This window comes from Anolis sagrei, chromosome 6 (assembly GCF_037176765.1).
Source record: "Anolis sagrei isolate rAnoSag1 chromosome 6, rAnoSag1.mat, whole genome shotgun sequence".
In the NCBI taxonomy this organism is placed as follows: Eukaryota; Metazoa; Chordata; class Lepidosauria; order Squamata; family Dactyloidae; genus Anolis; species Anolis sagrei.
The window spans coordinates 13,341,423-13,367,011 of NC_090026.1; the positions used below are offsets into that span (position 1 = coordinate 13,341,423).

Consider the following 25,589-nt stretch of genomic DNA (forward strand, 5'->3'; position numbering starts at 1 on the left):
GCCATAGATGCAGGCGAAACGTCAGGAGGAAATGCCTCTAGAAAAAACCTACAACAACCCAGTGATTGCGGCTATGAAAGCCTTCGACTATACAAGGACAATTATATGTTATTTATTTATCGTGTCATCAGCAACCATTGTATTACAATTCTAACAGAGTAAAACAAACACACAGATTAAAAAGAAAAAGGGAAAAAAGGGAAAAAAACACACAGATTTTGCAGATTTGGTATTTGGTTAAATATCCTTTGACCAGTATCTGGCCACTTGGAGTGCCTCTGGGGTTGCCGCAAGAAGGTCCTCCATTGCGCATGTGTCAGGGCTCAGGTTGCATTGCAGCAGGTGGTCAGTGGTTTGTTCTTCTCCGCACTCGCATGCTGAGGATTCCACTTTGTAGCCCCATTTCTTAAGATTGGCTCTGCTTCTCGTGGTGCCAGAGCGCAGTCTGTTCAGCGCCTTCCAAGTCGCCCAGTCTTCTGAGTGCCCAGGGGGGAGTCTCTCATCTGGTATCACCCATGAATTGAGGTGCTGGGTTTGGGCCTGCCACTTTTGGACTCTCGCTTGCTGGGGTGGTTCCACCGAGTGTCTCTGTAGATATTTCTAGATTTAAGTTGTTGACGTGCTGGCTGATACCCAAACAGGGGATGAGCTGGAGATGTCTCTGCCTTGGTCCTTTCACTATTGGCTGCTACTTCCCGGCGGATGTCAGGTGGTGCAATACCGGCTAAGCAGTGTAATTTCTCCAGTGGTGTGGGGCTGGAGGCAGGCACCCTGTGATAATGCAGCATGTCTCATTAAGAGCCACATCTACTGTTTTAGTGTGGTGAGATCTGGGCATGCATACTCAGCGCAAGGGCAGATGTCTTCACTGTGTCTGGTTGTGATCACCAGACTGGGCCACAGCGATGCGTGGCAGGGGAGGGCTAGTGTTAAATAAAGTGGGGAAAAGGATTTGCTGGGTGGAGACTAGTCTGAATTGGGTTATGAAGCCATGGCTTCACCTCTGCCCATTGTACTCATATTTGCTGGCCGTGAGTCGTTCCCAAACCCCAAGCAGGCCGCGGAGGCATCCGCGGGAAGGAGTGGATCCTGTGCCCGCTTCTCCTGCCTCAAATCTGGGGCGCTGCCGGAGGCCCATATCGCTGGGAACTCACCCACCTTCCGAAGGTGGCGCCCTGCTAAGGCGGAAATAGCGGCCCTTCTCTCAGACCTTCCCAGAGGAGCAACGGGAGTGACGTACACTCAGCATGTGGCCTCTTCGGAGAGCTTCCTCCCAGCCTGATTGAAAAGCCCGCTATCCCTTCTGTATATATAGCATGAGTCTGAAATAAATTTCAAGATAGGGCGACTTTCTTAAAAATTTCTTTGCATATGCTTCACACAGTTTGAAAGGATTTAGAATTGTAATGCTGTACCTGGAAAATTTAACCGCGGGGAAGCAAACACACTTACAAGCCTAGGAAGCCTGAGTCCATAGTGCAATACGGTTAATTTACATCTTCCCGCCCTCCTAGAAGTTCACATGCAAACGAATGTATATGCAAATGAGGAGGCGGGCCTAGCTGGCCTGTAGAACGTTCCCGGGAGCGCGCGCAAAGGGAAGCAGAAGGGGAAAAGGGGCGGAGTTTGCAGCATTGGTTGCAAAGAGCACAGCAGGAACTTGGGTAGGTTGCAAAAGGGAGAGGGTGCAAATCGAAGCAAGGTAGATATATTTATTAAGGCAACATTAATGCAGTTTGGCACCACTTTAACTGCCATGACTCAATGCTGTGGAATTATGGGAGTTGTATTTTGTTATTATTTATTGTTATATTTGTTTATAACCCTCTTCCAAGGGGCAATTTTTGCAATCTGATCATATGGGGGAATGGGTTGGTTGGGTGAACAATATGTTTATGCCTGATCTGTATTTTTGCCTGAGCTGTGTTGTTTTTTGTGAGGTCACTTTGGGAGTGTGGTGGGAGTGTGGTGCCACATATATCCAGATGAGTCCCTATTGTACAAGAATCATAGAATAATAGCTCTGAGCTCTGAGGATAACCTGGGAAGGAATCCCACTGGAGCATTGCAGCGCACCCAAATACCTGGGAGTCACTCTGGACCGTTCTCTGACATACAAGAAGCACTGCCTGAACATCAAGGAAAAAGTGGGTGCTAGAAACAATATCATACGAAAGCTGACTGGCACAACCTGGGGATCACAACCAGATACAGTGAAGACATCCGCCCTTGCGCTGTGCTACTCTGCTGCTAAGTATGCATGCCCAGTGTGGAACACATCTCACCACACTAAAACAGTGGATGTGGCTCTTAATGAGACATGCATTATCACGGGGTATCTGCGCCCTACACAACTGGAGAAATTACACTGCTTAGCTGGTATTGCACCACCTGACATCCGCCAGGAAGTAGCAGCCAATAGTGAAAGGACCAAGGCAGAGACATCTCCAGCTCATCCCTTGTTTGGGTTTCAGCCAGCACGTCCATGACTTAAATCAAGAAATAGTTTTCTTAGATCTACAGAGACACTCGCTGGAACACCTCAGCAAGCGAGAGTCCAAAAGTGGCAGGCTCAAACCCAGCACCTAAATCCGTGGGTGATACCAGATGAGAGACTCCCCCCTGGGCACACAGAAGACTGGGCGACTTGGAAGGCACTGAACAGACTGCGCTCTGGCACCACGAGATGCAGAGCCAATCTTAAGAAATGGGGCTACAAAGTTGAATCCACAACATGCGAGTGTGGAGAGGAGCAAACCACTGACCACCTACTGCAATGCAGCCTGAGCCCTGCTACATGCACGATGGAGGACCTTCTTGCAGCAACACCACAGGCACTCCTAGTGGCCAGATACTGGGCAAAGGACATTTAATCAGCTACCAAGTTTTCAAAATTTGTGTGTTTTTTTGGGTTTTTTTATCTGTTTGCTTGTTTTGTTCTGTTAGAAATGTAATACAATGTTCTGGTTGCGGATGACACGACAAATATATAGAATAATAGAATCCTAGAGTTGGAAGAGACCTCATGGGCCATCCAGTCCAACCCCCTGCCAAGAAGCAGGAATATTGCATTCAAATCACCCCTGACAGATGGCCATCCAGCCTCTGTTTAAAAGCTTCCAAAGAAGGAGCCTCCACCACACTCCAGGGCAGAGAGTTCCACTGCTGAACGGCTCTCACAGTCAGGAAGTTCTTCCTCATGTTCAGATGGAATCTCCTCTCTTGTAGTTTGAAGCCATTGTTCCATGGCGTCCTAGTTTCCAGGGAAGCAGTAAACAAGCTTGCTCCCTCCTCCCTGTGGCTTCCTCTCACATATTTATACATGGCTATCATATCTCCCCTCAGCCTTCTCTTCAGGCTAAACATGCCCAGCTCTTTAAGGTGCTCCTCATAGGGCTTGTTCTCCAGACCCTTGATCATTTTAGTCGCCCTCCTCTGGACACATTCCAGCTTGTCAATATCTCTCCTGAATTGTGGTGCCCAGAATTGGACACAATATTCCGTGTGTGTTCTAACCAAAGCAGAATAGAGGGGTAGCATGACTTCCCTGGATCTAGACACTATGCTCCTATTAATGCAGGCCAAAATCCCTTTGGCTTTTTTTGCTGCCACATCACATTGTTGGCTCATGTTCACCTTCCTCCCCAGAAGACTCCAAGATCTTTTTCACACGTACTGCTCTCGAGCCAGGCATTGTCCTCCATTCTGTATCGTTGCATTTCATTTTTTCTGCCTAAGTGGAGTATCTTGCATTTGTCACTGTTGAACTTCATTTTGTTAGTTTTGGCCCATTTCTCTAAACTGTCAAGATTGTTTTGAATTCTGCTCCTGTCCTCTGGAGTATTGGCTATCCCTCCCAGTTTGGTGTCGTCTCCAAACTTGATGATCATGCCTTCTAACCTTTCATCTAAGTCATAAATGAGAATAAGGAAGCTGTCCTGACCCTAAACCAGTGTCTGTCATCAGTAATGGATTGGATGAGGGCAAACAAGTTGAAACTTAATCCAGACAGGATAGACTTGCTCCTGATCAGTCAGAAGGCAGGCTTAGTTGGTGGGAACTAGCCTGATAATAATAATAATAATAATAATAATAATAATAATAATAATAATATAAGCGTAATAATAATATAAGCGTAATAATAATATAAGCTCCCCAGGTGGTGCAGTGGGTTAACCTGTTGAGTACTGAACTTGCTGACCGAAAGGTTGCAGTTCGAATCCAGAGAGCAGGGTGAGCTCCCACTGTTAGGCCCAGCTTCGGCCAACCTAGCAGTTTGAAAACATGCAAATGTGAGTAGATCAATAGGTACCACTCTGGTGGGAAGGTAACAGCACTCCATGCAGTCATGCTGGCCACATGACCCAGGAGGCATCTACGGACAACTCTGGCTCTTTGGCTTAGAAGTAGAGATGAGCACCAACCCTCAGTCCGGTAGGCTGTTAGGAATTGTGGGAGTTGAAGTCCAAAACACCTGGACGGCTGAAGTTTGGCCATACTTGGGTTAAAATGTTACCCTCTCTATTCTAGTTCCATAAACAAGAACTTTTTGTTTTGTTTGACCTTTAAGGACTGAATGTAGATGAATCATACTACTATACAAATGAAACCAAAAAACAAAAACAATGTGCTGGATTTTCTGGTTTTCTGTTGTTGTGCTGTGTAAAATAGTTTACATTTTTAACTGGTTTTTCATGTTTTCGAAACTTTCATATTTTCATCGTAGAATTAATGCAGCTTGGCACCACTCAGGACTTCATCACACTAGAAAATGAATCCACTTTAAATCCGGTTTCTGCCTCCTGCAGAGTTCTGGGGTTTGTAGTTTAGTGAGGCTGTTAAAGGCTCCTCCCTAAACTACAAACCTCAGAATTCTGCAGGAGGCAGCAACTGGATTTAAAGTGGATTCGTTCTCTAGTGTGATGAAGTAATTAAACTGCCACTGCTCAATGCCATGGAATCATGGGATCTGTAGTTTGGAGAAGTAGTTTGCTTCTTGGCAGGGGGTTGGACTGGATGGCCCATGAGGTCTCTTCCAACTCTTTGATTCTATGATTCTAAGCACCAGCACTCTGACAGAGAAGGCTAAAAATACAGCTCTGACGGTTCTCTAATATTGAGCCATAGCATTTCAAGTGCTGTCAAACTGCATGAATTTCATCTCATGTGATTTATTTCTTTATGGTATTTATATCCCGTCTCTTCTCCACCCCCGAAGGGGGACTCAGGACGGCTTACAATGGCAGTCATTCGATTCTGCTACAATTCATACAAACAACCATTAAAACATTAAAATACATACATACAAAAGCCGTTAATTAAACAGTATAAAAACATTTGCTACCAAATAGAATCGTATCCTCATGTAAATTGCTTTTCCAATCCATTTCCACTAAAGTGCTGCTGACCGAAAGCCTGGTCGCATAGCCATGATTTTACTTTCTTCCTGAAAGCCAGGAGGGGTGGGGTTGATCGTATCTCGCTTGGAAGCACATTCCACAGGTGGGGGGCCACCACCGAGAAGGCCCTGTCTCTTATCCCCCCCCAGCCACATTTGTGATGTTGGTGGGAGCGAGAGCAGGGCCTCCCCGGATGATCTTAAGTTATGAGGTGGGACGTAGAGGCAGATGCGTTCGGACAAGTAAGCTGGGCCAGAACTGTATAGAGCTTTATAGGTCAAAACCAGCACTTTGAATTGAGCTCCGAAGTGGACAGGCAGCCAGTGGAGCTGTCATGAACTGCCTTAAGTCCTAAACTGGGAAAACAGTGGGATGTAAATGGTGGTAATAAGATATTGTTGAGGTTATTGCTCCATTTTTATTGTGTCAGTAGTGATTTGAGATGTGTTACCATGCTGTGGGAGGCTTCTCTCATGTCCCCACATGAGGAGCTGGAGCTGACAGATAGGAGCTCACCCGGTCTCACAAATTCAAACTGTCGACCTTCAGCAGTTCAGCCGGCACAAGGGTTTACCCCATTGCGCCACCACAGCTCCTATTGCTCCATAACCATTCACCATTTTATGCCCACCCTGTCATTCTCTCAGGGATGGGGAGGAAACGGAAGGCCCTCGAGTCCCAGAACGGAGAGCCCAGTTCCTCTGGGGCTGAGCTAGAACTGCGCTGGGAATGGGAGAGCGGTGGTAACCAATGGCAGCAGTTTCCACCTGGAGAGAACGAAGCTTTGAGCCAAGCTGCCAGGTGAGTTTGGAGAGTCTCCTGTTGTTGACATGTCAGGTGTGAATTGGTCTAGGCTCTATCATGTAGGTTGCCTGTCTTTCCTGTAGGGCTGGGAAGCTGTCCGCAGATATTGGTGAGTCCTGTATCGATTTGCGCAGGATGGTGCGGCAGGATAAACAGACCGGAGAGGAAACCCATGTGGCTGCAGCTGTCCGGGATCAGGATTCCTGTGAGTTAGGCTCTTATCATAGATTCGTTATTTAAAGGCATTGTATGTACAGTAGAGTTTCGCTTATCCAACCTAAACGGGCCAGCAAAACGTTGGATACGTAAAATGTTGGATAATAAGGAGGAATTCAGGAAAAGCTTCTTAAACGTCAAATTACGTTATGATTTTACAAATTAAGCACCAAAACATCATGTTTTACAACAACTCAACAGAAAAGCAGTTCAATACACTGTAACTTATGTAGTAATTACTGTACTTATGAATTGAGCACCAAAACATCGTAATGTATTGAAATAGCTGTGGATCCGGGTGGGAAGCAGACTGTGTTGGATAATACAGAACGTTGGATGAGTGAAGGTTGATAAGCGAAACTCTGCAGTAATTAATTAAGAGGCCCCCTGGTGGCGCAGCAGGTTAAACTGCTGAGCTGCTGAACATCCGGGGAGGGGGGTGAGCTCCCGCTGTTAGGCCCAGCTTCTGCCAACCTAGCAGTTCAAAAACATGCAAATATGAGTAGATCAATAGGTGTTGCTTAGGCAGGAAGGTAACGGTACTCCATGAGGTCATGCTATCTACATGACCTTGGGGGTGTCTACGGACAACGCCAGCTCTTCGGCTTAGAAATGGAAATGAGCACCACCACCTAGTTGGACAGGACTTGACTTAATGTCAAGGGGAAACCTTTACCTTTGCTATACGATTAATTATAATTAATTACTGCATGTCTTCAGTTCCAAGATGCCATTGATTGCAAGACACACACTAATTTCAGCAGCAGCAACAGATTTTTTAACTGTATTGTATTGCATTTAGGCTTGGGTAACTACGGAAAAATTTGGTTCTAAACTCGTTTCGTTTTTAGGGCGGGCCTTGCGTTTCGTTTTTTTTAATAATTCCGAAATTTACCTTTAAAAAAATTCGAAATTTATGAAATTTCGTAAAATTACGAATCGATTCGTTAATGGCGGACGCGATTGCGCAATATGCTAAAAAACCCTCCAAATGGGACAGGGGAACTTCTGAAGCTTCCCTCTCCCTCTGTTGTTGACTGTTGGTGTGATAATTTATTTTTTATCACTGATAAAACAAACAACAACTATAAAACTTGCACCAGACATACGGAAACAATTACGAAACAATTTCGAAACAATTTTGAACCAATTACGAAACAATTACGAAACAATACGAAATAAATTGGAAAAATTGTTTCGATTTTTAATTACTCCTCACAGTAGTCCTGCATGGCTCAATATTTGATCGTAAGCTAATTTAAATACGAATTAATAACGAATTACGAAATTAACGAACGAAACCGCCCAAGCCTAATTGCATTGTTTTTGTTTATTGCTTTCTTGCTTTTATTGATGTGTTTTTGGGCTTGGCCTCATGTAAGCCACTCCGAGTCCCTTGGGGAGATGGTGGTGGCGTATAAATAAAGTATTATTATTATTATTATTATTATTATTATTATTTTATGATCCCTGCACATTCCTTAAACTATTGAATATAAGGGGACCATGAATGCAAATCAATTCAAAATGTGCAACTCTAGATTATGTACTTGTAACTCATTAATTCTTGTTGTCATTTGTACTAAACAATAAGCCAAAATTTCTGGGAAGTTTCTAATTTGAGTTTGGGGCTATATTACATTTGTGCCCAGGGTGATTCTTTCCAGTAGCACAATGCAACATTTGTTTAGAGTATTATCTCAGCAAGGCCCAAACAAGCCAGGATGTGTAAACAAACCCTGGCTTACTATTTGAGTGTCAGAGCCAAGATAAGCCAGTATTCAGGGCCTCTTCTCATTGCTCCCTCCCTTGTTTTCCAATACTCAGACTTTGTCTGGCAATGGCAAGGAGACCCAGAAGGCACCTGGTTTGCGTACCCTGCAGACACGTGCCTGGCTTTGGAGGCTGCCAGGAAGAATCCTGGGGAGCCCATCGTAGAAGTGACAGTCGGCAGGACACACTACAAGCTTGACACAACTCGCATGGTACAGATCAACACCCAGACTGAGTTTGAGCGTCAGATGGAACGCAGAGAATCAGGTAGGATAGGAGAGGATTTATGTATATTAGTAGTATAGATTAATGAAGCTTTTGACACTAATCAGATCTGTGGAATCTTGGAATTTGTAGTTTGTTTAGGCACCAACACTCTGGCAGAAAAGGCTTATAAAGCTACAACTCCCATGATAACATAGCATTGAGACATGACAGTTCAGGTGGTGCCAAACTGCATCAATTCTACTATGTAGCTGCACCTTAAGTCAACTTCCTCAATGTAATCTAGGAAACTCTATCTTACAAAGTTTGTTCTCTCATTTAGTCTCCAAGGTTCCACATGACCACTTTATGTGCTAATATTCAAGAATAATCTGGCTATGTTTTTGAACAAATAAATAATTTGAATAATCTGGCTATGTTTTTGCAAGGACTTTAAGATCATCTGGAGAGGCCCTGCTCTCGGTCCTGCCATCATCACAAGTACGGTTGGCAGGAACGAGAGACAGGGCCTTCTCAGTGGTGGCCCCACCTGCTATGGAACACCCTTCCTAGGGAGATGAGATCGGCTTCCTCGCTCCTATCATTCCAGAAGAATCTTAAGACATGGCTATTTGAGCGGGCATTTGAAAATACGGCGTAACGGATATAATAATGGAATAACTATATGGCAGAACTGGACATTGTTTTAATTATTATCGATTGAAGTATGTTTCATTATAATGTTTGATTTTTATTGTTACTGGTGTTTTTTATATTGTATATTGTAATTTGTGTCCTTGGTGGCATTGAATCCTTGCCTTGTAAACCGCCTCGAGTCGCCGGAAGGCTGAGAGGGGCGGTATAGAAATGTACTAAATAAAATAAATAAATAAACAAATAATAGTGGTGATGGAAGGGGATCGGGATTTTGAGCATTTATTGATTCATTCACAGTCCGTAGGCCCCCCCGGTGCACAGCAGATTAGACCGCCGAGCTGCTGAACTTGCTGACTCGAAACAGCTGTTCCTCAATGGAACTCTCTGCCCCGGAGTGTGTTGGGGGGGGGGGTCCTTCCTTGGAAACTGTTAAACAGAGGCTGGATGGCCATCTGCCGGGTGTGCTTTGAATGCAGTGTTCCTGCTTCTTGAAAAGGGGTTGGACTGGATGGCCCATGAGGTCTCTTCCAACTTTATGATTCTATGAAAGGTTGGCGGTTCGAATTTGTGGAACAGGGTGAGCTTCCGCTGTTAGCCCCAGCTTCTGCCAACCTAGCAGTTCGAAAATATTCAAATGTGAGTAGATCAATAGGTACCACTTCTGCAGGAAGGTAATGACGCTCCATGCAGTCATGCTGGCCACATGACCTTGGAGGTGTCTATGGACAACACCGGCTCTTTGGCTTAGAAATGGAGATGGGCACCAACTCCCAGAGTCAGGGACGACTAGACTTAATGTCAGGGGAAACCTTTACCTTTCACAGTCCTAATTCCCTGATTGTTGTTTTTCCACTTTGTTGTCAGATGCCACAGAGGTTCAGGATGAAGGGTCCCAGCCGAGCAAGAATGCAGTGAATACTATTAACCCCATACCTGCTAAGAAGGCTCGTAACAGAGGAGGCACTTCAGCATCTCAGGGGGAGGGTGATAGCACAGGTGAGACCTAAGGAAATGCATCCTGGTCATGCATCCATGACTGTAGTCCCTCATAAGTTTGAGCACAGCAGCCTGGATCTTGGGATATATGCAGATCATTGATAGTGATTTATACCAGTTCGACTGTCAGGATCATCATAACAGCCTGGGACTGGCTTCTTCGTCTCTCTGCCATAAAGAGGAGGAGGCTGGGAAGATGGATGGGGAATGTATTATAGATGAGACTTGGGTTTTTTTCCTGAAAGAGAGGAGAGATGGAGTCACCTTGATTTCACTGGGGAGTCCATTCCACAGGCAGGTAGCCACCACCAAGAAGGCCCTGTCATCTCCGCCAGTCACGCTTGCTAGGGTGGCGGGATTGAGAGCAAGGCCTCCCCCAGTGATTGTAAACTCCGAGGTGGGTCATAGAGGGAGATACGTCCAGACAAATAAACTGGGCCGGAACCGTTTGGGGCTTTATAGGTCAAGACCAGCACTTTGAATTGTGTTCGGAAGTGAACCAGCAGCCAGTGGAGCTGACAAAGGAGTGGGGCGGGTGGTGTGCTCCCTGTAAGTTGTTCCGGTGAGTAATCTGCCACCAATCGTTGGACTACTTGGGAGTTTCCGAACAGTCTTCAAAGACAACCCCACGTAGAGCGCGTTGCAATAATTATTCGGGATGTAGCAAGAGTGTGGACCACTGTGGCCAGATCAGACTTCCCAAGGTACATACTTAACCTCAGAAAACCCCACTGTAGGTTTGTTGTAGGACTGCCATAAGTCAGAAACCGCTTGAAGGTACACAACCTCAATAACAAAACACAGCGATGGGAGATGTTTGCTTCTGCTCTAAAATCACCTCCTTATTTTTTCTCTCTTGAAGCGGTGAAGACGCTGATAGTGAAGGGAAAAGCACCTGTAGATCCAGAATGCACCGCTAAGCTGGGGAAGGTAACGCACTTGATAACATTGGGAAAATGTGGTTTGTGGCCCTTATGCTTTTTGTGGGGCTTAGTGCCCTCCAGAAGTTAAAAAAAAGTTTCCTTCCTTCCTGATCTCTTCCAGAACACACCAAGAACATAAGAATGGACAGTTTGGGATCAGAATAATCAGCCTAACAGTATTTAGTCTAGCATCATTCTGTTGCCAGACAGAATAAGAAACACTGACTGCCTACCCTTCAGATAAGGGGGTCTAGATCAGCAACTATTACAGTTAGAGACCTCAAATTTTGGGAAACTCAGTGTAACACCTGACTGGTGCTACAGCTAAAATTTGAACAAAATTGGAGACATGATGGTGGGAAAGTTCAGACCACTTGGCGTGGAATGACCCAAATGACTCACCTTGTCATGGCAGGCTTAGGGCTGTTCCAGTGTGAATATGTTGCTGTATAACCTGCCCTTCCATCAGTGGTGTGTAGTTATTTCCTAGGATAACAGCTTTACAGGTGAACTCAGCTTGTGTTCAGTTTTTTCATACCTGGCTCAGGAAATAACTGGGTTGTTGTGAATTTTCCAGGCTGTATGACCATGTTCCTGAAGCATTCTCTCCTGACGTTTCACCTGTCTGACCGCATCTCGGCCTATGAGCCCACGAGGACTTTGAGATCGTCCGGGGAGGCCCTTCTCTCGATCCCGCCTGCCTCACAGGCACGCCTGGCGGGGACGAGGGATAGGGCCTTCTCGGTGGTGGCCCCCCAGCTGTGGAACACCCTCCCTGTAGACATCAGACAGGCGCCCTCCCTTATGACATTCCGCAAGAGACTAAAGACGTGGTTGTTTGAGAAGGCGTTTGACTAAGTGCTACAACAATTGGCAATGATGATTGGAACGGAATATGGATAACGAGATTGGATTGTGATTCTATGATGAGACGTCGCGAATGATTTAGTGTAATTGTATTATTGATAGTGATGTTGTTATTGTTGTTTGTGATATTGCCTTTATTGTAAACTGTTTTTATATGTTGTACACCGCCGTGAGTCGCCCTAGGGCTGAGAACGGCGGTCTACAAGTGCAGTAAATAAATAAATAAATCTATGGCAGGCATCCTCAGAAATTGTGAGATCTGTTGGAAACTAGGAAAATGGGGTTTATATATCTGTGGAATGTCTAGGGTGGGAGAAAAACTCTTGTGTGCTTGAGGTAGGTGGGAATGTTTCAATTGGCCATCTTGATTAGCATTTAATAGCCTAGCAGTTTGTCAGGAGTCAATTTCTGACCCTCCGTGGCTTCCTGACTGAATCATCCTGGCTGACTCAATTCTCTCTCTGACATTTTGAAGCCAGCAGAGGGTGCTGGAAACCTTGTATTGGAACTTGTGAAGCAACAAGCTCTAATGAGGAAACTGAGAAGAGGGGGGAGATGGGCAGGAAAGGTGTATAAAGAGAAGTAGTGGTGGGAAAAAGTCAGTAGTGTCTTTCTTTGCTGCAGAGATACAAGCAATATATCCATTTCAAAGCAGAACCAACTTGTGAGTGTTTATTTAATATTGCTATATAGATCCTACAGTCTTACACGGTTTCAAGGTCTGGCTTCTTACTGCCTGGAGGGATCCTTTGTCAGGAAATAACTGTTTGCTCTTTGTTTTTCTCTCTCTTTCTCTGTTTTCATCTACGCTTCCAATCCACAAAAGGCTCACGTTTATTGTGAAGGAGATGATGTTTATGATGTGATGTTAAATCAGGTGAGCAGATTATACTATTTTTTTTCCAGCTCTTGAGGATTATTGGACGGTGGCATCAGAAACTGCCTTCTGTCCTGTATGGAATATCATTACATAGAGAGACACTATATCAGTGTTTCTTAACCTGGGGGTCGGGACCCCTGTGGGGGTCGCGAGGGGGTGTCAGAGGGGTCGCCAAAGACCATCAGAAAACATAGTATTTTCTGTTGGTCATTTTCTGTGTAAGAAGTTTGGTCTAATTCTATCGTTGGTGAGGTTCAGAATGCTATTTCATTGTGGGTGAACTATAAATCCCAGCAACTACAACTCCTAAATGCTGAGGTCTATTTTCCCCAAACTCCACCAGTGTTCACATTTGGGGATATTGAGTATTTGTGTCAAGTTTAGTCTAGATCCATCATTGTTTGAATCCACAGTGCTCTCTGGATGTAGGTGAACTACAACTCCAATGTCCACCAGACCCTCCTAGTATTTTCTTTTGGTCATGGAAGTTCTGTGTGCCAAGTTTGGTTCAATTCCATTGTTGGTGAACGTCAGAATACTCTTTGATTGTTGGAGAACTTCAGAATACTCTTTGATTGTAGGCGAACTATAAATCCCAGCAACTACAACTCCCAAATGACAAAATCAATCCCCCCAACCCCACCAGTGTTCACATTTGGGCGTATCAGGTATTTGGGCCAAATTTGGTCCAGTGACTGAAAATCCATCCTGCATATCAGATAGTTACATTACGATTCATAACATTAGCAAAATGACAGTTATGAAGTAGCAACGAAAATAATGTTGTGGTTGGGGGCCACCACAACATGAGGAACTGTACTAAGGGGTTGCGGCATTAAGAAGGTTGAGAACCACTGCACTATATGAACCATGTGCCGTCAGCCCTGGCTCATTGAACAGTCTCTGAATCCCTTTTCCTCTTATCTGCAATAGCAATGCCTTATTGGGGTTTGTATTGTGACAAGGCACTACAGCTGATAATACTAAATCCCTCTCCCTAAACTGATAGTTCCAGGATTCCATAGGACGGAACCATTGCAGTAAAAATGGAATCATGGTGCTACAATTATGTAGTGTGAAAGGGCCACGGTTTCTAATCCAATTGGCTTCTATACATGGGATGGAGTGGGATGTTGTCCTAACTCACCATAGAGATTGTTACGAGAGGGGAAAAGGGTGAAGAAACTCCTGCATGTTTTCGTTGGAGGGAGGGCACCATAAATGGTCAAAATCAGGAGCAAAGGGTATCCAGTTGATCGGATATGGCTTGACATAGCAACTGACCAATTGTCTTCTCAGCATCTGCTTCCATGGTGGCTGGCTGTGTCACATTAACTCTTATGAGAGCATTCTTCCAAGGGATCTGAGTTTGTGCCTTTGTTAGTTTCTTGAAAAGAAAATACAAATAAAAGGGATGGAAGCATTTCAAAACTCCTGCTTCTTATCTCTGACTTCTCCTAGACAAATGTCCAGTTCAACAATAACAAATACTACCTCATCCAGCTGTTGGAAGATGACGGGTCGAGGAACTACAGTGTGTGGATGCGCTGGGGACGAGGTGAGCCAGGGCTGAGAACTTGGAATTGCGTTGGCAATTGTGTAGGTTGAATTTGCAGGAGAGGAATGGAAGCAAATTATGAAAACAAACAATATGGCATCAGATCTTGCCTGATCTTGGAAGCTCAGCAGGGTTAATAGTTTGGTGGGACGCCACCAATGAATACCAGATGCCATAGGCTATATTTCAGAGGAAAGACATGGCATTATGTGTTTTTGATTTTTCTTTATTGTATTGTCATTTGGGTTTGGCCTCATGTAAGCCGCTCCGAGTCCCCATTGGGGAGATGGTGGCGGGGTAATAAATAAAGTTTATTATTATTATTCCTTCAGAAGGCCCTATGAAATCTACAGCATTGCTGTAAGTCAACAAATGAGTTGAAAGTATGTATACGCAATTAGTTTTTTTTATGCATTCCTTGAAATTCTCACATCAATTTCTAACTGACCATTGTCAGAGAATATTGGGCTGACCCAATAGTGCAGAGCAAATCTTACGTTCTTGTGACCTAATTGGCTAAGTAAATCCTCTACCCTTCAAACAGAATACCAAGTTCTTTGGTAGGAAACATAGGTCCTCCTTTCCCATATCATCTCACTGTTCTGAACCTTTCCCCATTTTGTGTTGTCGAAGGCTTTCATGACTGAAATCACTGGATTGCTGTAGGTTTTCTGGACTGTATGACCATGTTCCAGAAGCATTTCACCCACATCTATGGGTGGTTGTGCGGTTTGTTGAAAACTAGGCAAGTGGAGTTTATATATCTGTGGAATGTCCAGGGGGGGAGAAAGAACTCTTGTCAGTTTGAGGCAAGTGTGAATGTTGCAATTGGCCACCTTGATTAGCATTGAATAGCCTGGCAGCTTCAAAGCTTGGCTGCTTCCTTCCTGAGGGAATCCTTTGTTGGGAGGTGATTAGCTGGTCCTGATTGTTTCTTGTCTGGAATTCCTGTAACATCATTCTGGAATGATGTTACGACTATTAATACTGTTTTTTACTGTTTTAATTAATGTTTTACTTATTGTTTTAATTGTTATCATATTGCTATATATATTGTTATAAATTGTTATATGTAGTGGCATTGAATTGCTGCCAAATGTAAGCCGTCCTGAGTCCTCCAGGGTTTGAGAAGGAACGGGATAGATTTTCATGATTTCCTCCTTTCTGTTGAAATTGCCCACATGCTTGTGGATTTCAGTGGCTTCTCTGTGTAGTCTGGCATGGTGGTAGAGTGGTCCAGCATTTCTGTGTTTTCAAATAATATGCTATGTCCAGGTTGGTTCATCATGTGCTCTGCTAATGTTTACTTCTCTGGTTGAGTTAGTCTGCAGTGCCTTTCATGTTCCTTGATTTGTGTTTGGAAACAATCAGGGCCAGCTAACACCTCCCAACAAATGATTCCCCCATGCAGGAAGCAGCCAAGGTTTGAAGCTGCAAGGCCATTAAATGCTCATCAAGGTGATCAATTGCAACATTCATACTTGCCTCAAACAGACAAGAGTTCTTTCTCCCACCCTGGACATATAAACAACACTTGCCTAGTCTCCAACAAACCTCACAACCTCTGAGGATGCCTGCCATAGATGTGGGTGAAACATCAGGAGGAACATGGTCAGAAAACTCACAGCAACCCACTTCCCCCATTTGTTTGTTCATTTTGTCCGTTAATTCTCTGTCTTTTTCTCTTTTTTTTCCTAGTTGGTAAACCAGGTCAGCATTCACTTGTGAGCTTTGCTGGAGCCTTAGCTAAAGCTAAAGACCTCTTCACCAAAAAGTGAGTCAAGCTGAAACTCTTGGAACAGTTCCTCAACCCATCCAGTGTGTGTCCACTTGCTAATTTCATCCATCTCTTTCTTTTAGATTCCTGGACAAAACCAAGAATGAATGGACCAAGCGGCAGAACTTCGAAAAAGTTCCTGGGAAATATGATCTCCTCCACTTGGACTACGAAGCCAATGACGCAGTAAGTCATCATGGTGGGAATGAGAAGGGAGAAGGTTTAGTGGCCCAAAGCATGTTGTGCCCCATAATTACTCATTTTACGTGTTTCCTAGAGTGAGGAAGAAGCTACCTCAGAGAAAACCAACTCGTGTCCAACGCCAGAGTCACTGTTGGAGCCACGAGTTCAGGCATTGGTGCAGCTGATCTGTAATATCCGCACCATGGAGGAGATGGTGATGGAGATGAAATACGATACTAAGAAGGCTCCTTTAGGTAAGAAGGGCCCGGGCTTGTTGTTATGGGCTGCCAAGTTAGTTCCAATCTATTATATCCTCGCCCCTTGGTTGTGTTTATTGTTGTTGCTGCTGTAATTAATATCTTCATCATCATCTATACATCTCGCCTTTCTCTAACGGTGGTGTGCAACATCCTGTATATTCTCTTGTGTCAATATAGACATTTTAGTAAGAAAAATCAACCCCCCAAAACTTGTATCAACTTATCCTTGGGTCAGTGTAAGTACTGTACCTTAATTCTTACCAGAAATGTAGAGTGGTGAAAGGCAAGAGCTTGATCCATCCAAGAACTAAAGGAAACACAGTTTAAGTAATTTAAGTAAACTGTAAATAAAGAATAACACTCAAAAATGGGAATTCCAGACAAGAAACAATCAGTGCCAGCTCATCACCTCCCAACAAAGGATTCCCCCAGGCAGAAGCCAGACCTTGAAAACTGCTAGCGCATTAAATGCTAATTGAGGTGGCCAATTGCTACATTCACACCTACAAGAGTTCTTTCTCCCATCCTGGACATTCCACAGAAATATAAACCCAATTTTCCTAGCGCCCTTGCGCACAGCTTTATATCCCAGAATATCAAGGCAAAAAATTCCACATTATCTAAGTGTGGACTCAGATAACCTGAGTGTGGACTCAGAGATATGGTGGGATTCTTGATATTCTGGGATATAGGGCTGTGTGGAAGGGCGCCCAGTTTCCAACAGACCTCACAACCTCAGAGGATGCCTGCCATAGATGCAGGTGAAACACCAGGAGAGAATGCTTCTGGAACATTTATTTATTTATTTACCTTACTTATATACCGCTGTTCTCAGCCCGAAGGCGACTCACAGCGGTTCACAACATGACCATACCACAACAATTCTCTTTACTCTCTTTGCTGTGGTGACATTTTTGGACTTTTAAAATGTGTGGGTGGGAAAACAGTGATATTGGATATTGATATTTTTTCTCAAAAGGATCGCAAAAAGAGTAGAGGCACTTTCCCATTTCTGATATAGAGAAATAATTTCATTTTGGCTAGTTGTATATATTGGATTGGAGTTACTATGATTCTCAAAAACTGCTAGCTCTATAAAATATCAATTGGAGGTGAAGCCTAAAGGTTTCTGTTCAACAGGATTTGGAGGGTCACTACTCCTCATCTGAAATATATGGCACTGTGCTCTTGCACATAAACACATAGTTCAAGAGAAGATCTAGGTACAAACCTCACCAACGTGACCCGCTTCCAACTCAGTCTTCTCTCCCATCTTTCCTCAAGGAAAGCTGACAGCCGAACAGATCCGGGCAGGATACCAGTCCCTACAGAAGGTGGAGGCATGCCTCAAACGGAAGCAAACCGGTCGGACTTTGCTAGAGGCTTGCAATGAATTCTACACAAGGATTCCCCACGATTTTGGGTCAGTACTGCTAGGCTAGGAGCATCCTTGCCCACATCAGTCTCTAAGTGGGATTGTGCTAACCTGACTCTTAGAGCAGTTTGGGGTTTGTATCCTTCTCAACTATTGGCTGAAATGCAGCATGGGACTTAACATGTGTGGGAAATAAAATGACTTATAATGGGCCCTCCGAATCCAAAGGATCTGAACTTGTGTTTTCCAGTGAATATAGATCATCCTAGATATTTTTCATTACAAAAATGTGAGTCAAGCACTGATAGGGATAAATTGATGCAATGACTAAGCAAAAGCTGCAGTTCTATATAAGTAGGTGTGTCTGTATCTTAGTATGCCTTAGTGTTAGTTGCCCTCAGTATGAGAGAAGCCTCAGTATGAGAAGGTCTCAGTATGAGAAGGCTCCAGTATTAGTTTGCCTCAGTATGAGAATGCACCTCAGTGTGTGGTAGGCCTCAGAGTTAGTATGCCTCAGTATGTGAGAGGCCTGGTGTAAGAAGGCTTCGGTGAAAGAAGCCCCAGGTTGAAGGCCATTGTGTGTGAAGGCTGCTGTGTGTAAAAAGCTACTGTATTAAGCTCCTGTGTAACTTTGGTGTGGGAAAAGGCTCTGTGAGAGCGAAGCTGTTTATCTGCATGAGGAAGAAGCCCAGCGTGGAAGCAAAGAAAGAAGTGTAAAGAACTTTATTTGTGTTACGGAGACCTTGTTCTTGTATAGTGAAACCATGTTATTTTGCTATAAAGAAAAGCCTCCTATGGAAGAGATAACATTGGTCTGTGTGTTTTTGTTCTTTTGATCACTTTGGGATGGGTCACGCTGCTGCTAATGATTTACTCTGTTGTACATTTATGAGGAGGGTCTTTTGTTAATAAACCCACTCGCCCAACAATATGTGCATTCATGTTACTGCTATTTGCTAATATGGGGTGTGATTTTCTGCGCTTGTTTGTATCCATGGAAGGTCCCAGAACTGAATGGCATAGATGTATTACCGTAGTTTCACACCTTCCATATGACCTTGGAGTTGCTGCGATGTTGCAACATATAGGTGACTGTTGCGCTATGGTGTGTAATAAGCACAGGTGCAGATTGGTACACTTCAGACCAGTGGGCTCCAAAATGTAGAAATGTGCTCCACTCCCTGAGAGGACGTTTTGTCTGGGCACATGTGCATTCTGTTTTGTGGTTTTTCCTAAGCTCAGTTTCTCCTCTTCTTTCCAGGCTGAAAACTCCTCCACTGATACACACAGAAAAGGAACTGAAAGAGAAGGTGCAGCTGCTGGAGGTAAGGAAACTTATTAGTAGTAGTAGTAGTAGTAGTAGTAGCATTATTACTTAGGTGCAGTGGCATAGCTAAAACAAAAACATAGGACCTCCTGAATATTTGGATGGAAGGGCCCTCATAATCAAAAGTAGCAAATGGTTTCATCATGAAAGACATGGTAATGGATTGACTTGAGACCAAAATCTGTTCCAGCCTCATTTGTGTACTTCTGGTCTGCTTTTGCTTCTCAAGGCCCTCAGTGAGATCCGGATCGGCATCAAAGCGGTGCGGTCAGAGCAGCTGGACCAGGAGCACCCGCTTGACCGCAGTTACCGTGGACTAAACTGTGACCTCCAGCCCTTGGAGAAGGAGAGTCCTGACTACCAGGTGTGTGTTGCGGATACAACAGTGTGAAAAGATGGGAGGACCTGTGCCAGGGCTGGGGAAAATATTTGGCTTGCTAGATGGTTTAGATTACAACTCCCATGATTTCTCACCATTGTCCATTCTGGGTAAGGAATTCTGAAGCCAAGGCTCCCCAATTGACCTGAGCCACTTCTTAAGTAACTTGTGAGAGCCTTCTGTCTCTTTCTTACATTCCCTCCTCTGTGGTCCTTCACAGGTCCTCGAGCGCTACCTGTCCTCCACTCATGCCCCGACCCACCAGGACTACACCATGACCCTACTAGAGGTCTTTGTCCTGAAGAAGGAGAACGCTGATTCCGACTCTGTCTTCTGTTCTGACCTTCCCAACCGGTGAGTGGAACGAGTGGACCGGAGCAGAGCAGATGAGAGAAACCAGACCCACAGATGTGTCAGAAATATTAAAAATCAACTAGATATTTTTAATTACAAAATAATTAATTACAAAAATGTGAGTTAAGTGCTGAGAGAGTTAAATGGATGCAATGACTCAGCAAAAGCTGCAGTTCTATATAAGCAGGTGTGCCTGTAGCTCAGTAGCTGTCAGTCTGAGGTAAACCTCAGTGGGAGAAAGGCCTCAGTCTGTGACAAGGCCTCACAGTGTGAGGTAGGCCTTAATCTGTGAGAGACTCTTGTGTGTAAGGGAAGCCTCAGTATGAGAAGGTCTTGTGTGTGAAGCTCGAACTTCATTTGTGTTATGGAAACCTTGTTCTTATAAATGGCACAACCATATTATTTTGCTATAAAGAAAAGCCTCCTAAGGAAGACATAACAATGGTCTGTGTGTTTTTGTTCATTTTATCACTTTGGACTACTGGTGCTGTGTCATGCTGCTGTACATTTACGAGGAGGCTCTTTTGTTAATGTCCACTTGCCCAGCAAGATGTACTCTTTTAATGAATGCTTTTTCCTATGTTTCCCTTCATTTCCAGGATGCTGCTTTGGCACGGATCCCGCTTGGGCAACTGGGCAGGGATCCTGAGCCAAGGATTGCGGGTGGCACCACCAGAGGCACCTGTCACTGGCTACATGGTGAGTCTGATTTAAAATTTTGGGAGGGGACCCCTTTTGTATCCTACAAATGTGGGGATTTTGCTGATGGAGGAGATGGGAGAGGGCCTCCTCCACTTGGTCCCCCACTTGTGGAAATCCTTCTTTTTGGGCCTGAGCGGTACCAATGCTGGTGTCATTTTAGTACCAAGGAAAAGCATGCCTTTGTAGGCAGTTCTTTGACCCCATCCAACACAGGCTGTAACCCCACACCCTGACCCACCTTACGACTGACCAGGATTTTAAATTGTGTTGCTTTAACTTATTGCTTAATATATCCCTAGTGTTTTGTTCAATATATTCCTGATATTTTGCCAAATTGTTTAAATTGGTTTTATTTCCTGCACGTCTGAGGGCCCATTTACACTGCCAAATAATTTTGTGACTGCATTCCATAGTTAGTGTAGACCAGAGTTTCTCCACCTTCCTAATGCTGCGACCCCTTGATACAGTTCCTCATGTCATGGTGACTCCCAACCATCAAATTATTTTTGTTGCTACATCATAACTGTAATTTTGCTCATGTTATGAATCCTAATGTAAATATCCAATAAGCAGGATGCATTTTCATTCACACTTGGCACAAATACCCAATATGCCCAAATTTGAATACTGGTGGGGTTGGGAGAGATTGATTTTGTCATTTGGGAGTTGTAGTTGCTGGGATTTATAGTTCACCTACAATCATAGAGCATTCTGAACTCTACCAACGATTTATTTTATCATGTCATCAGCAACCATACCATTGTATTACATTTCTAACAGAACAAAACAAACAAACAGATTAAAAAAACAAAAAGAACAAAACACAGATTTTGCCAACTTGGTAGTTGGTTAAATGTCCTTTGACCAGTATCAGGCCACTTGGAGTACCTCTGGTGTTGCCGCAAGAAGGTCCTCCATCGTGCATGTGGCAGGGCTCAGGGTGCATTGTAGCAGGTGGTCAGTGGTTTGTTCTTCTCCACACTCGCATGTCGTGGATTCCACCCTGTAGCCACATTTCTTAAGGTTGGCTCTGCATCTCATGGTGCCAGAGCGCAGTCTGTTCAGCGCCTTCCAAGTCGCCCAGTCTTCTGTGTGCCCAGGGGGGAGTCTCTCATCAGGTATCACCCACGGATTGAGGTGCTGGGTTTGGGCCTGCCACTTTGGGACTCTCGCTTGCTGAGGTGTTCCAGCGAGTGTCTCTGTAGATCTAAGAAAACTTCCACCAACGATGGAATTGAACAAACCTTGGCACACCGAACTCCCATGACCACCAGAAAACACTAGAAGAGTTTGGTGGGCATTGACCTTGCGTTTGGAAGTTGTAGTTCACCTGCACCCAGAAAGCACTGTGGAGTCAAACAATGATGGATCTGGACCAAACTTGGCACCAATACTCAATATGCCAAAATGTGAACACTGGTGGAGTTTGGGGAAAATAGACCTTGATATTTGGGAGTTGTCGTTGCTGGGATTTACAGTTCAACTACAATCAAAGAGCCCCTTGAATCCCACCAATGACAGAATTGGGCCAAACTTCCCACACACAACCCCCGTGACTAACAGAAAATACTGTGTTTTCTGATGGTCTTTGGTGACCCCTCTGACACCCCCTCGCGACCCCCCCAGGGGTCCCGACCCCCAGGTTGAGAAACACTGGTGTAGACTCGTGTAATGCAGTTCAAGGCAGTTAACTGCATTTTATAAGTCTACACCAATCATATAACGCAGCTCTAAACTTCGCTATATGGTGGTGTAGATCCAACCAGTGATTCTATAATGTCAGGTGCTATATAAGGATTTTAATAATATCTTCGTCTTTGATTTAGGCCCTCTTTTTTGGGTCAAGTTACATTTTCCTCCAATATTTTGCTTTTTTCTTCTTCTTCCTTTCCATCTCCAGTTTGGAAAAGGGATCTATTTTGCAGACATGTCCTCTAAGAGTGCTAATTACTGCTTTGCAACCCGGGAAAAAGACATTGGCCTGCTGTTGCTTTCAGAGGTGAGATTTTTTGCGTGGGATTAATCAACAGAATCCTTTGACATCTTTATAGACGAACACATTTATTGTGGCACATGCTGACAGGGACCAAGCAGATACTGTGTGAAGGCATGCTATGAGTTGGAAGGGGACACAAAGGCCATCTAGTCCAACCCTAATATACAGTTACAGTCTTCATGGAATGTGTCTGCTACATGTTCACTTGCATTGTTTTGGAACACTATACACTATATATAACACATGAATTGGTAATGAAGTTCTCAACGTCTTGCAGGTGGCTCTGGGCGAATGCAATGAATTGTTGGAAGCAAATCACGAAGCAGAGAAATTGCTGGTCGGCAAGCATAGTACTAAAGGCCTCGGAAAGCTAGCTCCATCCCCAACCAACAATGTCACACTGTGAGTTTGTTTTGGGGGGGGCTGGTCTGTATCAAAATGCAGCTTTGTGTGCTTAACGTATTATAGATTGGGAGAGGAGTTTTCAGTAGAGGTAGGCCAGGCATGGGCAAACTTGGGCCCTCCAGGTGTTTTGGACTTCAACTCCCACAATTCCTAGCAGCCTACCGGCTGCTAGGAATTGTGGGAGTTGAAGTCCAAAACACCTGGAGGGCCCAAGTTTGCCCATGCCTGACCTTGTTGATTTTGGGTAATGTTTATCTTTCCTGCCAGGCATGGATCTGTGGTTCCCTTGGGGCCTGCGATAGACACTGGAGTAGTGAACCCTCACGGCTACACCCTGAACTACAATGAGTTCATCGTCTATGATCCGCGACAGGTGCGCATGAAGTACCTCCTCAAGGTGCGCTTCAATTATACCCAGCTCTGGTGAAACTCAAAATGGACTACTACGTCAAAGAACTACTGGCATCTGCTCCAAAAAGAAACATTTCAAGTGCCTTCCAGTTCAAGAGAGATTTCGCCCTTCGACAGACTTTGATGACAAGATTACCGTTGAGAAAAAAATGTGATAATTAATTCAAACCACTAGGTTGCAATTAATACTTATTCACAAAAAAGGGGCAAAGTGATTGAGAAGGCTTAGTGAAAATAAACAATGAAGGTGCCCAATTTCTCCCTGTTTTTCTTGCTTCAGTTGTAGAAAAATACAACATGGCTAACATCCCTACTTTCCAATAAATATGAAGGAAATGCCTTTGTCTTGAGTCTGGTATGAGCTCATGGATGTACATTTTGTTATTATGCTAAGTTTGGCATTATTTTAACAGAAGGGGAAAAAAAGTTCCATATCAGGTCTACCCTTTTGACTGTATATTAACTGATGTGTACAACATAAGTCTTGAGTTAGGGTCTGAAAAAAAAGTCAAGATTAATATTTGCAAAAAGTTTATTGGATCATCTGTCACAGGAGTCGTCGATCAAATGCACAACAAAACATCCACGTCATTAGTTCCTTATGGAATGTGGATAGGAAGGGTGCTAGCCTAATTTCCCTGGGGAGGGAGTTCCAGAGATGAGGGGCCACCACCAACCGTGGCTGAGACGGGGATGGGAGCGAGAGAAGAGCATCCCTGGAAGATCTTAAGGACCGTGTGGGCTTGTAGGGGAGGATGCAGTCACGAAATTAGGCAGGTCCTGAACCGTTTAGAGCTTTATAGGTAATAACCTGCAACTTGAATTGGGACCAGAAACTTATCGGTACGCAGTGGAGCTGTTTGAACAGGGGGGTTGAACAGGGCTTTTTTTAGCCCCACGCCTTCCTACCAGGACCTTCACCTCTCTGCAGAGTGACTATGCTGTCCTTCCTCACCCCAGGTGCATTTCCTCTCCTCGTCCCGCACGCACTCGCCCTCCTTCCTCACCCTGTGCACGTTTTGTCTCCTCCCTCGCCTGCATGCACTTCCTCTCCTCCCTTGCCCCACACACACTTTCCCTGCTCCTCCTCCCTCACATGTTTTGTCTCCTCTCTTACCCTGCACATGCTTCCTCTCATCTCCTCCATTGGCCTACACACACCCTCCCTCCTTCTCCCTCACACGCTTCATCTCTCTTGCCCTGCATGCACTTTCCCTCCTCCCTTGCCCCGCGTGCACTTCCTCTCCTCCCTCACCTCTTACAAGGCTCTTCACTGCCACCAAGAATCTCAGTCTTCCTAGAGTCTTGGTAGCCTAGGTTTTGGACTATAAGATGAAGGATCGTGGGGCATTTAGGTAGTTTTAGTCCCAGAAAAGCAGCTTTCTCAACTGATGACAGATGCATATGGGTGACTGGGAAAGTGAACCTGCCCACACTCAGCTCACAGCAAAAGATCAGATCATAGAATCAAAGAGTTGGAAGAGACCTCATGGGCCATCCAGTCCAACCCCCTGCCAAGAAGCAGGAATATTGCATTCAAATCACCCCTGACAGAATGCAATATTTCTGCTTCTTGGCAGGGGGTTGGACTGGATGTCCCATGAGGTCTCTTCCAACTCTTATTCTATGATTCTATGATCTGATCTTTTGCTGTGAGCTGAGATGGACTGATGGAGACCATGAATTCCAGAAAAAAACATGGCAGCACTCCCAGATACTTATTACATTTATTATTTTACTCTTATTACATTTATTAGTTTACTATTTACTATTATTACATTTATTATTTTATTCTATCATTGTTATTATTACATGTATTATTTTACTCTATTATTACTGGAAGGATATGTAAGCATGTTTACATTGAAGAAGGTTTGAATAAGGATTTAATCAGAGTTGGACAGTTATCTTAAATTACAGTTTTATGTAAATATTCAGAAACATTTAACCTACTGAGGCCTCAATTAATGTAATTTTATTGCTATCTATTGTTGTTTGAAATTTACCAGTAGCTGCTGCATTTCCCACCCTCAACTTATACTTAAGTCAATACGTTTCCCCAGTTTTTTTGTTGTAAAATTAGGTGCCTCGGCTTATATTCAGGTCGGCTTATACTTGAGTATATATGGTAAGTCCCAGTACT

At 44.3% G+C, this 25,589-nt stretch overlaps 1 protein-coding gene across 2 annotated transcripts; it reads left to right on the forward strand.

Annotated features, from left to right (window-relative positions):
- Window positions 1–1,545: 1,545 nt before the first annotated feature.
- PARP2 (poly(ADP-ribose) polymerase 2) lies at window positions 1,546–23,786 on the forward strand. 2 transcript variants are annotated; one of them, XM_067469797.1, is made up of 19 exons: window positions 1,546–1,702; window positions 6,047–6,200; window positions 6,287–6,408; window positions 8,247–8,459; window positions 9,918–10,049; window positions 10,912–10,979; window positions 12,666–12,716; window positions 14,181–14,277; window positions 15,976–16,051; window positions 16,138–16,240; window positions 16,332–16,491; window positions 17,782–17,920; window positions 19,134–19,197; window positions 19,429–19,563; window positions 19,799–19,932; window positions 20,532–20,631; window positions 22,535–22,633; window positions 22,908–23,032; window positions 23,303–23,786. In XM_067469797.1, exons 2-19 carry the CDS (start codon window positions 6,049–6,051, stop codon window positions 23,460–23,462), a joined length of 2,130 nt encoding a protein of 709 aa, XP_067325898.1. In that variant the 5' UTR covers window positions 1,546–1,702; window positions 6,047–6,048; the 3' UTR covers window positions 23,463–23,786. The 2 variants fall into 2 exon arrangements, with proteins under 2 accessions (XP_067325898.1, XP_060636115.2); XM_060780132.2 differs by having other exon boundaries at window positions 1,546–1,664.
- Window positions 23,787–25,589: the final 1,803 nt, after the last annotated feature.

What these genes read in the sequence shown, in the direction of transcription:
- PARP2 (XM_067469797.1), top strand. Translation starts at nt 6,049, where the DNA reads ATGGGGAGGAAACGGAAGGCCCTCGAGTCCCAGAACGGAGAGCCCAGT. An exon ending in AGGAGAGTCCTGACTACCAG is followed by an intron (nt 19,564 to 19,798) that starts GTGTGTGTTGCG and finishes GGTCCTTCACAG; the next exon opens with GTCCTCGAGCGCTACCTGTC. An exon ending in CCAACCAACAATGTCACACT is followed by an intron (nt 23,033 to 23,302) that starts GTGAGTTTGTTT and finishes CTTTCCTGCCAG; the next exon opens with GCATGGATCTGTGGTTCCCT.